This window comes from Hylobates moloch, unplaced genomic scaffold (assembly GCF_009828535.3).
Source record: "Hylobates moloch isolate HMO894 unplaced genomic scaffold, HMol_V3 SCAFFOLD_1, whole genome shotgun sequence".
Taxonomy (NCBI): Eukaryota; Metazoa; Chordata; class Mammalia; order Primates; family Hylobatidae; genus Hylobates; species Hylobates moloch.
This window is the reverse complement of record NW_026652276.1, coordinates 150,523,252-150,535,882: the sequence shown is the minus strand read 5'-3', so window position 1 is coordinate 150,535,882 and position 12,631 is coordinate 150,523,252. Positions and strand designations below refer to the sequence as shown.

Below are 12,631 nucleotides of genomic sequence, written 5' to 3'. Positions count from 1 at the left end.
CCAGATGCTCGTATCTATGTTACATTGGTGAGTTGACTGCCCCTCTTACTGCTGTGTCCCCCGCCGACCCCGCTGCCCTGGGCTGTCTGATGTGGAACAGAGCAGAGGGCAGATCCTCTCTCTTAGAAGTTGTAACCACAAGCTAGTTCTTGTGTAGATCTGTAGCCCAAATCATATAACCTCAAGCTGTTAACTTGACTTATCATGGCGCCACATTTGTAGTTCCCACATTAGGAGTCTGCACAAAGCAAAGAAACCCCCCTCCCCCCTCCAGAAGAATATACCTTCCTTCTAGATTTCAAAAATTTCCCTCAAATAAGTTTCCAAGAAACATGAGCAAAATATCTAGATGTTGTCGTTTGACCATTTTCAACTATTTAAAGAATAGTAATTCTGGCCTCTACATGGTCTTCAGGTCCCTCATCTATTTCTTACTTACTATCCTGTCATCCCTCTTTCTCTTTTTCATTATCCTTTCAAAAACATGATAGCAGATGGAATAAATACTTTATTTATATTTGCAACCAGAGACATAAGTGGAGTTCTTGGGTTATTAGTTGTAGATAGCATCTTTTTGTTAGTGCAGTTATATCTGGATGTTGGTCCATTCTCTGCAACTATTTAGTAAATTTCCAGGACAAGAGCAACTTGGTTACAATTTTTTTTCAAAAAACTTTAGATTGTCATTATCTCTCAGTATGAAGAATGTAATTCGTAGTAATTGCAAAAACATCAAAGGATCTGGGTTCTAATCATTCCCTGGATGGATTTTGTGCCATTGAAAAATGAAAACAACACACTAGACTACATTCAGCAGCATGTATGATTCTGAGAAATGCATTGTCATTGCAATGTTTCAGAAGACCACTTACAACATGGGAGCATTTTATTAGGTTCAGAAATGGTAATACAATACTTTGATAATATGTAGTAATAGTATATTTTTAAGAGGCAAGAGGGTGATGAACACAAAATTTGCATGATGATTACCTTTCAGGAGGGAAGAAGAGGAAAAACATGATTTGATAGTTACTAAAGAAGATACATATATTCCTTCATTGTAAATACATATGTATGTGCATATAGTATTTAGTATGACCTATTGGAACAACCAATAAGTATACATTGGTGAAGAAAGTAAATAAAAGATTTTGCTTTTACTGTTTTAATCTGTTTTATATTTCTAAAGCCATAACTTGCCACAAATCATCTGTTTAGGTACCCTAGCTTTTCAGCTAATTGTTAAACATATTCTCTCGCTGCAAACCTTTCCTTTCACCCCCACCATTAAAAAAAGAAAAACAAAACAAAACAGAAGGAAATGTGATTTAATGGAGTTTAAAAGGGTAGAGGTATTTCTTCAGGTCAGTGACAGGACATTCACCTCCAAATCTGGAAAGACGAGTTCAAAAGCAAGCAGTGACTTACTTCATAATGAATTAATTGTGTGCCTGAACTATGATCCAAAAGGCCAGGTGGACAGACCTTTATGCACTGATGAGTAGCCTCTCTGTGGCCCAGAACAAAAAATGCAACCTTGATGGCTAACATGTGGTTTTCTGCTGTATTGCATTTACAGAGATCTGTAGTGTAATTCATTCTCGATAGGTGAGGAGACAGTGGAATTTAGACTAAGACTGTCAGCAAATTAATATCCTAGCTTTTTAGCACTAAATTTTTCCACCCAAACTGGAGAAAAGAGAAAAAAAAATTCTCAGCCATACTTGAGTAACCATCATTTAGAATTTAGGATGATTTTTACAGATGTCTCCTAAGATTAATAGTAGTACGGGATTTCATAGCAACAAATGTTTTGGGGGTATGAATTATTTGCATAATATATTGCACTCTAAAAAAATGGTTGCATACTTTACCGTTTACAAAATTGGCTTATTCTACTATTTTTGCTTAGGCAACACTGGTGAGTTTTCATATTAAAATAATGTATATTTGAATGAAGTCTTTATTTCATGGCCTGTAAGTAGAAAAGCATGTCACCTAATTCTTTCAGAGCCCATGTAAATGAATGGGATTCTATCCCATTGTGCTGCTTCAGAAGTAGGAAAGTCAGGCTGTACCTAAAGATCTTGAGCTCTAGATGAAAACAAAATTTTCTATCTTGTAATTCACATGTCCTGCCTAATTTAGATAAAGGGAAGACAGAAGTAGGAGGAGAATTTACTCATAAATTGAGGTTCAGGAAATAGCACATTGTAGTGGAATGTATGGGTGTTCCATTCAGAAGACTCGGTCTGAACCTGGTTCCAAAACTGGCTACCTTGTCATCATTGGTCAAGTTGCTAGACTTCCCCTGACCCCCAGATTCCTGATCTAGGAGAAGGTAGTACCGTAATACCTACACTAGCAGCTTTGTTTTAAGGAATCAGTGTTTGGAAGGCAGGTGCTAAATTGTGAAGTTCGGAACGAGTTCATTTTTTGTTATTATCAACGCTGACTCCTGGTAGGGAAAACTCATTAGCATGTTTGTCTTCACGCCAGCAGCTCTCATGTGAGAGTGAGTCTCCATCTGCTCTGACCACTTCTGTTCCATTTCTTCTATTTCCTACATATGCTCAGTCCCAGAACTCAGATTGTTGGAGCTACTTGCTTTACTCATTTGTAAACTTGGTTGGGTAGCTGAAACCTCAGGGGTTTCTATTTCCAACTCCAGTCAAAGATGTCTTTACCTATCTAGTTACTTTATTGTTAATACTGTGGGCCTGTGGGTTCAAATATGTTTCCATGGATATGACCACTATTACTTTAGATTCAGTAGATTTATTTGATAGCTATTTTAACAGTAGCCAAGCTGCTGGTTTATTTCTAGTTGAACATTAGTGGCTGTCTCTGTTATGCTATTTTTTAAAATAAATTTTCCAGCAGATACAAATGCTTTTAAAAAAGGATTCTAATAATAAGGTTAAGTGTTCTAAAATCATCTGTAATGTCACTTGTTTTGCCCCAATCTCACATGACTCATCTGCCTGTTGTTTCATAATAGTTGTTGTGACATTTGCTGTAAATGTTATGCTCCCTTCTGAGTGGGTGTAGAGCTGTGGTTTTAGATAGCAGCAAATAAAACACATTCCCCCCACCCCCGATTCGGGGAAAGGAGGTTGCTATGACAAAATAATCATTTACTAGGAATAACATGAGCCAATATTTTAAAGTAAGATCTTTAACAAAACATCAGTGCTTTTCAAATGCTAAGCAAACTCTGTCAAATGATTTTTCCTTTTTTTTTGTTTTTTGGTCTCACAATATGTCTCACCATTTTATAGTAACACCTTCTTGGGTGTCCAGTAAAATGAAAACTTGAGAGATTGCTACTGCTTCAACAATTTTTTTAATTACATGGAGATTTTAATTTTCTGAAAGAAGAGTAGAAAATAATACAATCTTGAAAAATCCGATGAAAACCATGGGCACATATTAAATGATTAAGGCTTTTCTTTTTTAAAACATGGCTATATTCTTTTTAGATAGCCTGGATTCAGGGACTTGGGACCTTGTAAAGCCAAAGCTGATTGACACTCGTAAGCATGTCTTCCTGTATGCCATTCTAATAGACACACGTTACCTGATAGAGCTGGGCAGAGGTGCATCAGTCTCAGGCTGAAGGTTCTGAAGTCCAGGGAAGTTGGGTGCTGCCCAGGGTTACAAGCCATGAGTGGGAGAGCTCAAGTATAAGACACTTAGACCAGACTTAGTTTCACAAGTCCAGGCTGCTCCTCACCAAAATTCTGTGTGTATATATATATTTTTTCTTTTTCTGATTCTCATGCATATTGTAGATAATTTGGAACATACAGTAAACTGAAAATTCTATATCCACATTTTCTGTGAGCTTTTTAAAATGTGAGTGATTACTGGCTGGGCATGGGGGCTCACACCTATAATCTCAGCATGTCGGGAGGCTGAGGTGGGAGGATAACTTGAGGCCTGGAGTTTAAGACCAGCCTGGGCAACATAGAAAGACCCTGTCTCTACAGGAAAGAAAGAAAAAAAAAAAAACTAACAAACATTAGCCAGGAGTTTGAGCCAGGAGTTTGAAATTACAGTGGGCCTTGATCGCACCACTGCACTCCAACCTGGGTGGCAGAGCAAGATCCTGTCTAAAAAATAAAAAATTAAAAAAGGAAAAGTAGGTAATTATTTACATAACTAGTATAACTAGCATTCTGTCAAGGGCTATCATTGACTTTTTTGTCTTCTTAAACAGTAAGAAAAGTATTTGTTCATCTTCTTCTCTTTCCCTTCCTCCTTTTTTCCCTGCCTCCCTCCCTCCTTCCTTGGTTCTTTCTCTCCGTCTCCTTTCCCCACTTTCATTTTCCTTGCTCCTGTAGGCATCATTCTCTCCTGTGTTCTTGTTTATATGAATTTTTACATTATATATATTTTTTACTGTGCATCCATGAGTTTAATGGGATATAAATGGCACAATGTTATCTGCATCATTCCATTTTCTTGCTTTTATCACTAAGCATGTGTTTTTAGATCCAGACACCATGTCTTTATGGATGCAGAAATCTAATGGTGTGCTTTCAATCACCGTAAAAATCCATCGTGGGTGCTGCCGCATACTGATTCCCCGAGGTAGATGTCCTGGTGCCCTTCAATATATACCATGGCCCATCATCCTACAGCTTGATGAGAAAATTTCTCGAAGTTAGAATTCCCCGCAGAGCCATCACTGGGTCATGGTATACAGTATAATTATTTTGGTTTATAGTTCAACAGAATTGCTGTACCAGGCTACTGTCCCACCAGCATTATATGAGAGGTTTTACCTTTCTAAATCCCTGTAACATTTGACATTGTCCATTTTTCTAATTTTAGCCAGTGTCCCTTTTGGAAGAGATTCTGAGTCCTTTAATTGAAATCAGTGGCTTAATTTCAATTCCACATAAATAGCTCTATTGAGAGACATAATGTTTCAGTCTATGTATTTTGTATTCATTTGAATTACAAATATTATTTATGAGATGCCCCTCCTATTGACATAACAAGAGAGAAATTAAATAAGATTTTGAAGAGCCTTAGTAAAATGTGAGTAGGCCACCCCTACCCCAGCACTTGGCCCATTTCATATCATATGTCCTAACATAATGCTCCTTCCTCTAATTACAGTAATTATCACAAGTCAAAGAGTTAGTTCTTTACTTTTCTGTGCACCTACCTATCACGTGAATTGGTGTTTTATAGGACATCTTTGTACGCCTTGCACCCAACACCATTACTCTAACACAGAGAAGTTACTCGTTAATTGTTTTGTGAAGGTTAAACAATAGCCATTCATATATTTACTATATTCATTTTATCTAACCACAATAAAAATTTTTGGTTCTGAAAAATTTTCAGATTAAAACCGTCATTCCCATGTTCTAAACTGCGAAGTATTGGCATCATAGCAAAGCACTGATTTAAGGGCTGGGCCAGATTCAAAACTGCTTCTTGGAAAAATCTTGGCTTTGTCTGAAAACGCTTGTGAGCTCACTGCAGTGCTAAGGTGGGATGGTCTTCCAGCCTTGCAAGAATACTAGTCAGGATCTTTCGTTGTGTCAGGTGAATGGTACCCCTCCCAATCTGTTAGTCTGACTTTAAAGTGTGTCTGTACTCAATTAGCATTGTAGACTATGACTCCAGGTCTTATTAAGAGATAAAGGTGGAACAGATAGATTGCTCTGATCAAAAAGCATAGTTGAGGAAAGCTGTATTTAAAGAAAATAATTCAAGGGAAATGGTTTTTCAATTCTCTGAAGTCATTGTAGACCTTGAAAGTCTACATAAATGCTGTGCTTGTTTCCTTATCTGTAATCCAAGGAGATAAGCTAAGCAATGTCCAGGTCCCTGAAGTTTCTATGAGATGACATACCAGTTAAGAGTCTTTGGGAAGAACCAACTGTACCTAGTAGATGTGAGGGACACAGAACCGTCCTTGCTTCATCAAGAATTGTCTCCATGACTTGAAGATCCTGACATTTATAAAGTTACCGGAGCTTTTTTCTTGTGCCCAAGTCCCCTGACTCCCAGTTGCACTCCTTTATTCCTGCCATGAGCCTCAGAGCCTGAGTTTGCTTCCTCTTCTCCTCCAAAACCACCACCATTCTCCGTACTTTTCTGTGGTTCCACTGTCTTCTCGCAGTGGCTGCAGAGTCATACTCCCTGTAGCAGCAGCTGTCAACAAGTCTCATAGCCTTGGTCAGTTTAAAGGTTTTGTTGCTGGTCTCACATGGAAGCAAAATTGGGGAAATGAGTCAGTTTCCTCATCGACAGCATGAGCATAATGGTAGCTTGAGAGTGCCTGTGTAGAATAGGTTAACCTCCAAAAAATTCTGGCCCAGGGCACCATGGTAGGTGCCGAATATCAGTACACTGACGGAGGAAATGGAGCCACTCAAGTTTTATAGGAAACTACAAAGATCTGCAATCCCAGAGTAAGACTGTCCCCAAATCTCTTAACTTTAGTCAAAGCCAGTGTGAGGAGCCAGTGTGTTGCTGCCATTATTATGTCTGAGAAGATAATTTATTTCTCATTTTAGTTTAAGTCTGGTTCCTGTGATGAGGTGGGAGGATATCACAGAAATTCTCTCTAGGAAACAAAGAAAACTCTTTTGTGAGGTCTGTGGTATTTTTTGTGCCATTCTCCCAGTCCATGTCAAATCCCCTAGTCCATATCTTAGTGCTGTGATAAGCAGATATAACCTTGAATGAATATTATGCACTATTTAAAATGCTTGTTTTTCCACACTTATTTTCTCTTCAATGAATACAGATAAGTGAATAACATATCCTTTTATTTTAAATTACTATTTACTGCCAATAAGCTAGTTAAAATATTTTTACTTCCTTATATGTTCCTTTTGTTCTTGTACAGGTATGTATTCTATACTTACAATTTTCATGAAAAGCTTATTACTTGTATGAGTAAAAGAGTAGCTTGCCTTTTTGTTTACAGCAAGTATGCAACTCTGTCTGATAGCTCATAAAATAAAATAGCAACCCCACACATTGTAATTTTAAAATATTTCCCAACAATCTTCATGCTATGTCACTTAGACAACTAATTTTTTAAAGGGCTGCATATAAAGTCAATGTAATGTTATTGCTTTCAACATACCTCTTGATTTTCATGCATAAATATCTGACATGTTCCTTTAAGAAGTAGCAAAATCTGAACTAGCTTTGAGTTCCAAGTTGCAATGAGAAAACTCCACATTTAACCCTGTGCTCTTATTATGTTAAGACTAGGACTCATCTCCAAACAAACATATGATTGAGATGATGTTTTGGAATAACATCCTGTGTTTTGGTGGTGCATCACTCTTCAGTGACATTCTGAGGTTGCATTGTATTAGCACATGATATTTTCCCCAGTTAATTGATATCCCAGGTTTGTCCAGGGGAAAATCTACAGCTCCCCCAAACATGCTTGACAAGTTATTATATTTACTTTAGTCAAAGCCTGTGTGTGCAATATCCCTCTTGGAGGTGGTCTATTATTGGAGTCCCATATGCTTTTTGTTTGGGAAGAAAGCAGTCACTGTGTCATACTGTTACATGGAGTATTCTTTTTCAGGGATGTTGTTCCCTTGGGGACCATATCAGGCCAGAGTTCCTTAGTCTAATAAGACCTTTGTAACTCTTATTGTATAAAAGTTCTGGGAGGGAAGCAAGAGTTAAACAGAAAATGTAATTCAAGCAACCATATTAGGCCACATGTGGGAAAACATGACTCTTAGTAATGGATTAAAAAAAGGTATTTGTTGTAAAAAGCACAGTGATGCCAAAACATTCAGGGTATTTCAGTGTAAATGAAGCCTATTGTGGCATAGGACTCATAACATCTTAAAATTTACTTTAGTTTCTGAATATGAATGATCTAAAAATACACCACACAGGATTGTCTATTCATAAATGTTTATAAGTGAAAAAGATGTGATTACTATGGAAGCCCTGTATGGTGATATTTAATCTAAGATTTTTCTTGTGTCAGTTTTCCCATCAATAAAATGAAATTAAATGAAGACTCAGATGAAGATAATGACTATGGTGGCATTATATACATATTTTTTTAACTGAGTAATACAAAAGAAGTAGACATACTAATCAGAATTATCCAATTTTATCATTGTACTTTATCAGCAGATGACAAATATGCTGACCATATTTTGTATAGCCAGAATTTTATAAATGAATTTGCAAAAAATGAACATAGATGCCTTTTATTCAGATTTTATAACTATGTGTTCAGAAGAAACTTTTTTATTTAAAGTTTACATTATAACTTTTGGATACAGAAGTCATAAAATAAATGCTTAAAATCTTTTCTTAATTATGGTAAGACCCATTTTCTGAAATAAGAACATTTTACAGTAAAATTTGTGATACTGTGGTATTTTGAGACTCCTCTTTTTTTAACAGCAAATGGTTTCACAGCAACGCATTCTAATTCATGAAGATTCCATGAACCTGCTAAGTCTTTATACCTCTCCTTCTTTGCCCAACATTACCTTGGGGCTTCCCGCAGTGCCATCCCAGCTCAATGTAAGTCATTGCATGGCATCAGCCTAAATCAACCTAAGCAATATCTTTCCATAGGGGAACTCTCTTTCATGTTTTATATATTTAGACTTTAGAAAAACTTGACAGAGCCAGCATCTCCTTCACTGTTTGCTATTTGCTGTGTTGTTCAAAGACATTCAGTCTTACTTCAAATCAGAATTATCCTGGTTCACATAATCATATGTAAACATAATAACTAACATTTGTATAATGGTTTGTAGCTTTAAAAAAAAAAAAAAGCACTTTCCAGATATATTATTTTAATAGCTCCACACAGCCATCCTGTGAAACAGAGATTACAGCCTACGTTTTTACAGAAGGAGAAGCTGAGACTTGGAGAGTTTCAAAGCACAAGATCACAGAGCCAGTAAGTGGCAGACCTGGAACACAAGCCAGGGCAGTGCTGAGAGCTACAGCTTCGAAAGCACAGCAGCATATGCTTATAGCATTTATTTTGTGAATGACTTTATTTTGGGAATTTAAGTTACTGACTCTCTGGTACTGGCGAATATGTATCTGGAAAAACTCTCTAAGAAAAGTATTAAACTATTCCCAGAAGATTCAAAGTGAATCAATTAGTTTAAAAGTCCTGACAACTGAAATAGGCTCTTTCGGGAAGAAAGCAGTCACTGTATCATACTGTTACATTCAGGTCTAGAAGTGATTCCTTGTTCTGGACTCTTTGCCTTAAAATTTCCTAGTACTCAGCAGAGAAAATGGAATACTAGTGATCTCTTTGCCAAAGCAGTGCTAAACTTGAAATGTTATTGTCATACTAGCAGAAGATGGCAATAATTATTCTATGCATATTCCCTAAAACAGTGTCAGTTTTAGTTGTAAAAAATGTGTGGGCCTTATCCAGAATAATTCATCTCTGAAATGTTAGTTAATTAAATTGTATGTATACAGGGGTCATATGATACATTAGGTTTAGAGAGAAATTTATTCCAACTCTCATCACTAGTTTGGCCAATCTTTACCTTCAAGTCTTCCACTGAGTTGAATGTGTCAAGTTCATATGTATGTTCAATACATAGTTTCAATACATATTTTTAAATCAACCTAAGAGATATTATATCTGGTATTGTCAGTAGACTGTAATGTCATTTTATATGGTACTGTGTTCTTATACCAATGAGGAAAAAACAAAATTTGGATGTTGTCTTATATCTGGGGATTATAAAAGAAAGCATTGAAAATACTGAATTCAGCTATGCTCTTAAAATTCCACATGAAACATTTGTAAATGAAATGAAAAACAAAAAGGAATTAGGAGTGAAACTAAAAATAAATATTCATGGATAATATTTTACAGTTATCACTAATTAAAAATTATTTTTCCTTCTCTTTCTATTTTCTGTCTCTTCTAATGATAAGTAAATACCAACCCAAAAACTTCTTATGACACATGAATAGGCATTTTATTTTTACTTATTTTTGTATGTTCTATGCCATTCCTCTGAATAACTCACACATATACCACTTTTAATGTGGTCAGGGAAAATTTTTTCCCAAAGGACCCAGTACTAAAGCCAGACCATTTAATGTTTCAGAGGTAATATGATTTGGTACCATTGGATGAATAAACCAATGTGGTTTGGATTAAAGTTTCATTTTTCTTTGCTTCCATTTTGGTGTGGATGAGGCCATCACAATTAATTTTTCAAGTTTAGCATTGCTTTGCCAACGGGATCTGTAGTATTCCATTTCTCCACTGAATACTGGGAAATTTTAAGGAACGGAGGCCAGGACAAGGAATCACTTCTAGATTAAACATTGCATTGACTTGCTCTGTGACTCAGACAAACCACTTACCTCTTTGTCCTTCAGTTTCTCCAACGCTGAAAATTGCTTCGCCTCCCTGGTGCACAGCAATTTTGAAAGATGAAACATGAGTTTTGAAAAGAAACATGCCACATAATTTTGAGGTATTAGAGCCCTGCTTTTGTAATAGCAAAATGACCACCATTCATTAAATCCTTTGAATAGGATAATTCATTATTGCTATTGATGATATAATTATTATTGCCTTATTACTGTGTTATCATACATTTCAAGTTCTTAATAGCATTTTTATTTGATATCTTATTTCACTTGTAGTTTATTATACAAAATATCTAGAGTGTCATTTTCAATATTTAGAGATTTGGGTATCTGTTATGAATTAATATAAAATGTTTAAATCAAATTTCTACATATTTTTACCTCCTTTCATTGGGTTATTTTAAGAATTTAATTTAAAAAATTAAACATTGGACACTTACAGCTCCGTGAAATTATTAGAAGCCATTTAGAGAAAGGGTAAATTGTTCCTTTTGCTTGCAGCTCCAAAATTACAGTCCATCTTATCTCCAGCTTCTTAATCCCCATGATATAGTGTTTGAATAAATTTTACCTCTCCAGTATGCCTTTAACTTAAACAGTGTATAAAATATTTTAGAAATGTACTTTCCACTTATTAAGCCTGAAATAAGCATTTTTTGTTTTTTAATTGACATATAAAAGGTACATATATTTGTGGTTTACAACATAATGATTTGATATATGTATACATTGTGGAGTGATGTAAGCTAATTAACATATGCATTGTCTCACATACTTATTTTTTTTGGTGAAAATCTATTCTCTGAGAAATTTTCACATGTACAATATATTAACCATAGTCATCATCATGTACAATAGATCTTTTGAATTTATTCTTTCCACCTAAAATTGTGTATGTAGCATCACTTCTGATTTTAATTAAAAAAACTTTCATGTTCAATACAATGACAATATTAAATTGTCTTCAGTGCTCCAACCCTATTTTTATTCCTTCTTTTTTGAATTGTGTTAGTCTAAAAAGTCCATTTTCCCTACTCAGCCATTGGGTAAGATGTGGCTTTTGTTTTGGGAAGCTACAGCATAGGAAACTTGTCTAATGATTTAGAGACCCAGTGACCCACATGGATGAAAGAGGATTAACATCTTTGTTATTTCTCAACACAGGCTTCGAATTCACTCAAAGAAAAGCAGAAGTGTGAGACGCAGACGCTTCGGCAAGGTGTTCCTCTGCCGGGGCAGTATGGGGGCAGCATCCCGGCATCTTCCAGCCACCCTCATGTTACTTTAGAGGGAAAGCCACCCAACAGCAGCCACCAGGCTCTCCTGCAGCATTTATTATTGAAAGAACAAATGCGACAGCAAAAGCTTCTTGTAGCTGGTAATTCATTATGGCACCGTTTGTGGGTCATTTTAGGGTTTTACTTCATTAGTGACCCAGGATAATGTCTCGTTTACTCAAGATCCTGATAGAGATCCACAGTGCTATACAAAAGTCTCCCTGATACCTGGTACTGTGGGAAAGGCTATCATCTTTATTTATTCCTTCAGATCCACTTGGGGTAGGAGGACTCACCTCATTTAACCTTTATTCATACCAGACTAGACTGTGGCAAGTCATATGGTCAGATGCATACCTGTCCACTGTCTTGACATTTCTCTCTTCCCACACCTGACCTATTCTTCTGTTGTTTGCCTGATAGTATCACTAATTCACTAATTTTCTTATAGTTTATACCATGTATCTGTTTTCTTTGGCTTCTTATCTTTTCTTAAAATTGTGTGTGTGAGTGTGTGTGTGTGTGTGTGTGTGTATACACACATATACATGTATTTTTTTTTTTTCAGGTGGAGTTCCCTTACATCCTCAGTCTCCCTTGGCAACAAAAGAGAGAATTTCACCTGGCATTAGAGGTACCCACAAATTGCCCCGTCACAGACCCCTGAACCGAACCCAGTCTGCACCTTTGCCTCAGAGCACGTTGGCTCAGCTGGTCATTCAACAGCAACACCAGCAATTCTTGGAGAAGCAGAAGCAATACCAGCAGCAGATCCACATGAACAAAGTAAGTCTCCAAGCCAAGTCAAAATGTTCTAACCGCCGGTTTGGAAACTGGGGATCTCTTCACTGATATGGGTATCTAAGAGGAATGTTGATGGGAGTCACAGCAAAAAGGATGTGATCATCCTAAGCCTGCTTTCTTGGCTCAAGGACACCTCACAATATCAGTGTTTTAACCACCAT

At 36.4% G+C, this 12,631-nt stretch overlaps 1 protein-coding gene across 5 annotated transcripts in view; it reads left to right on the top strand.

Annotated features, from left to right (window-relative positions):
* The window catches only part of HDAC9 (histone deacetylase 9), a 945,763-nt gene that overhangs the window by 551,434 nt on the left and 381,698 nt on the right, over nucleotides 1-12,631 (top strand). For all 5 annotated transcript variants that reach the window (XM_032759782.2, XM_032759765.2, XM_032759867.1 and 2 more), the window contains 3 exons: nucleotides 8,425-8,547; nucleotides 11,554-11,767; nucleotides 12,235-12,452. In XM_032759782.2, the coding sequence (XP_032615673.1) occupies nucleotides 8,425-8,547; nucleotides 11,554-11,767; nucleotides 12,235-12,452 (555 nt within the window). The remainder of the gene's footprint in view (nucleotides 1-8,424; nucleotides 8,548-11,553; nucleotides 11,768-12,234; nucleotides 12,453-12,631) is intronic.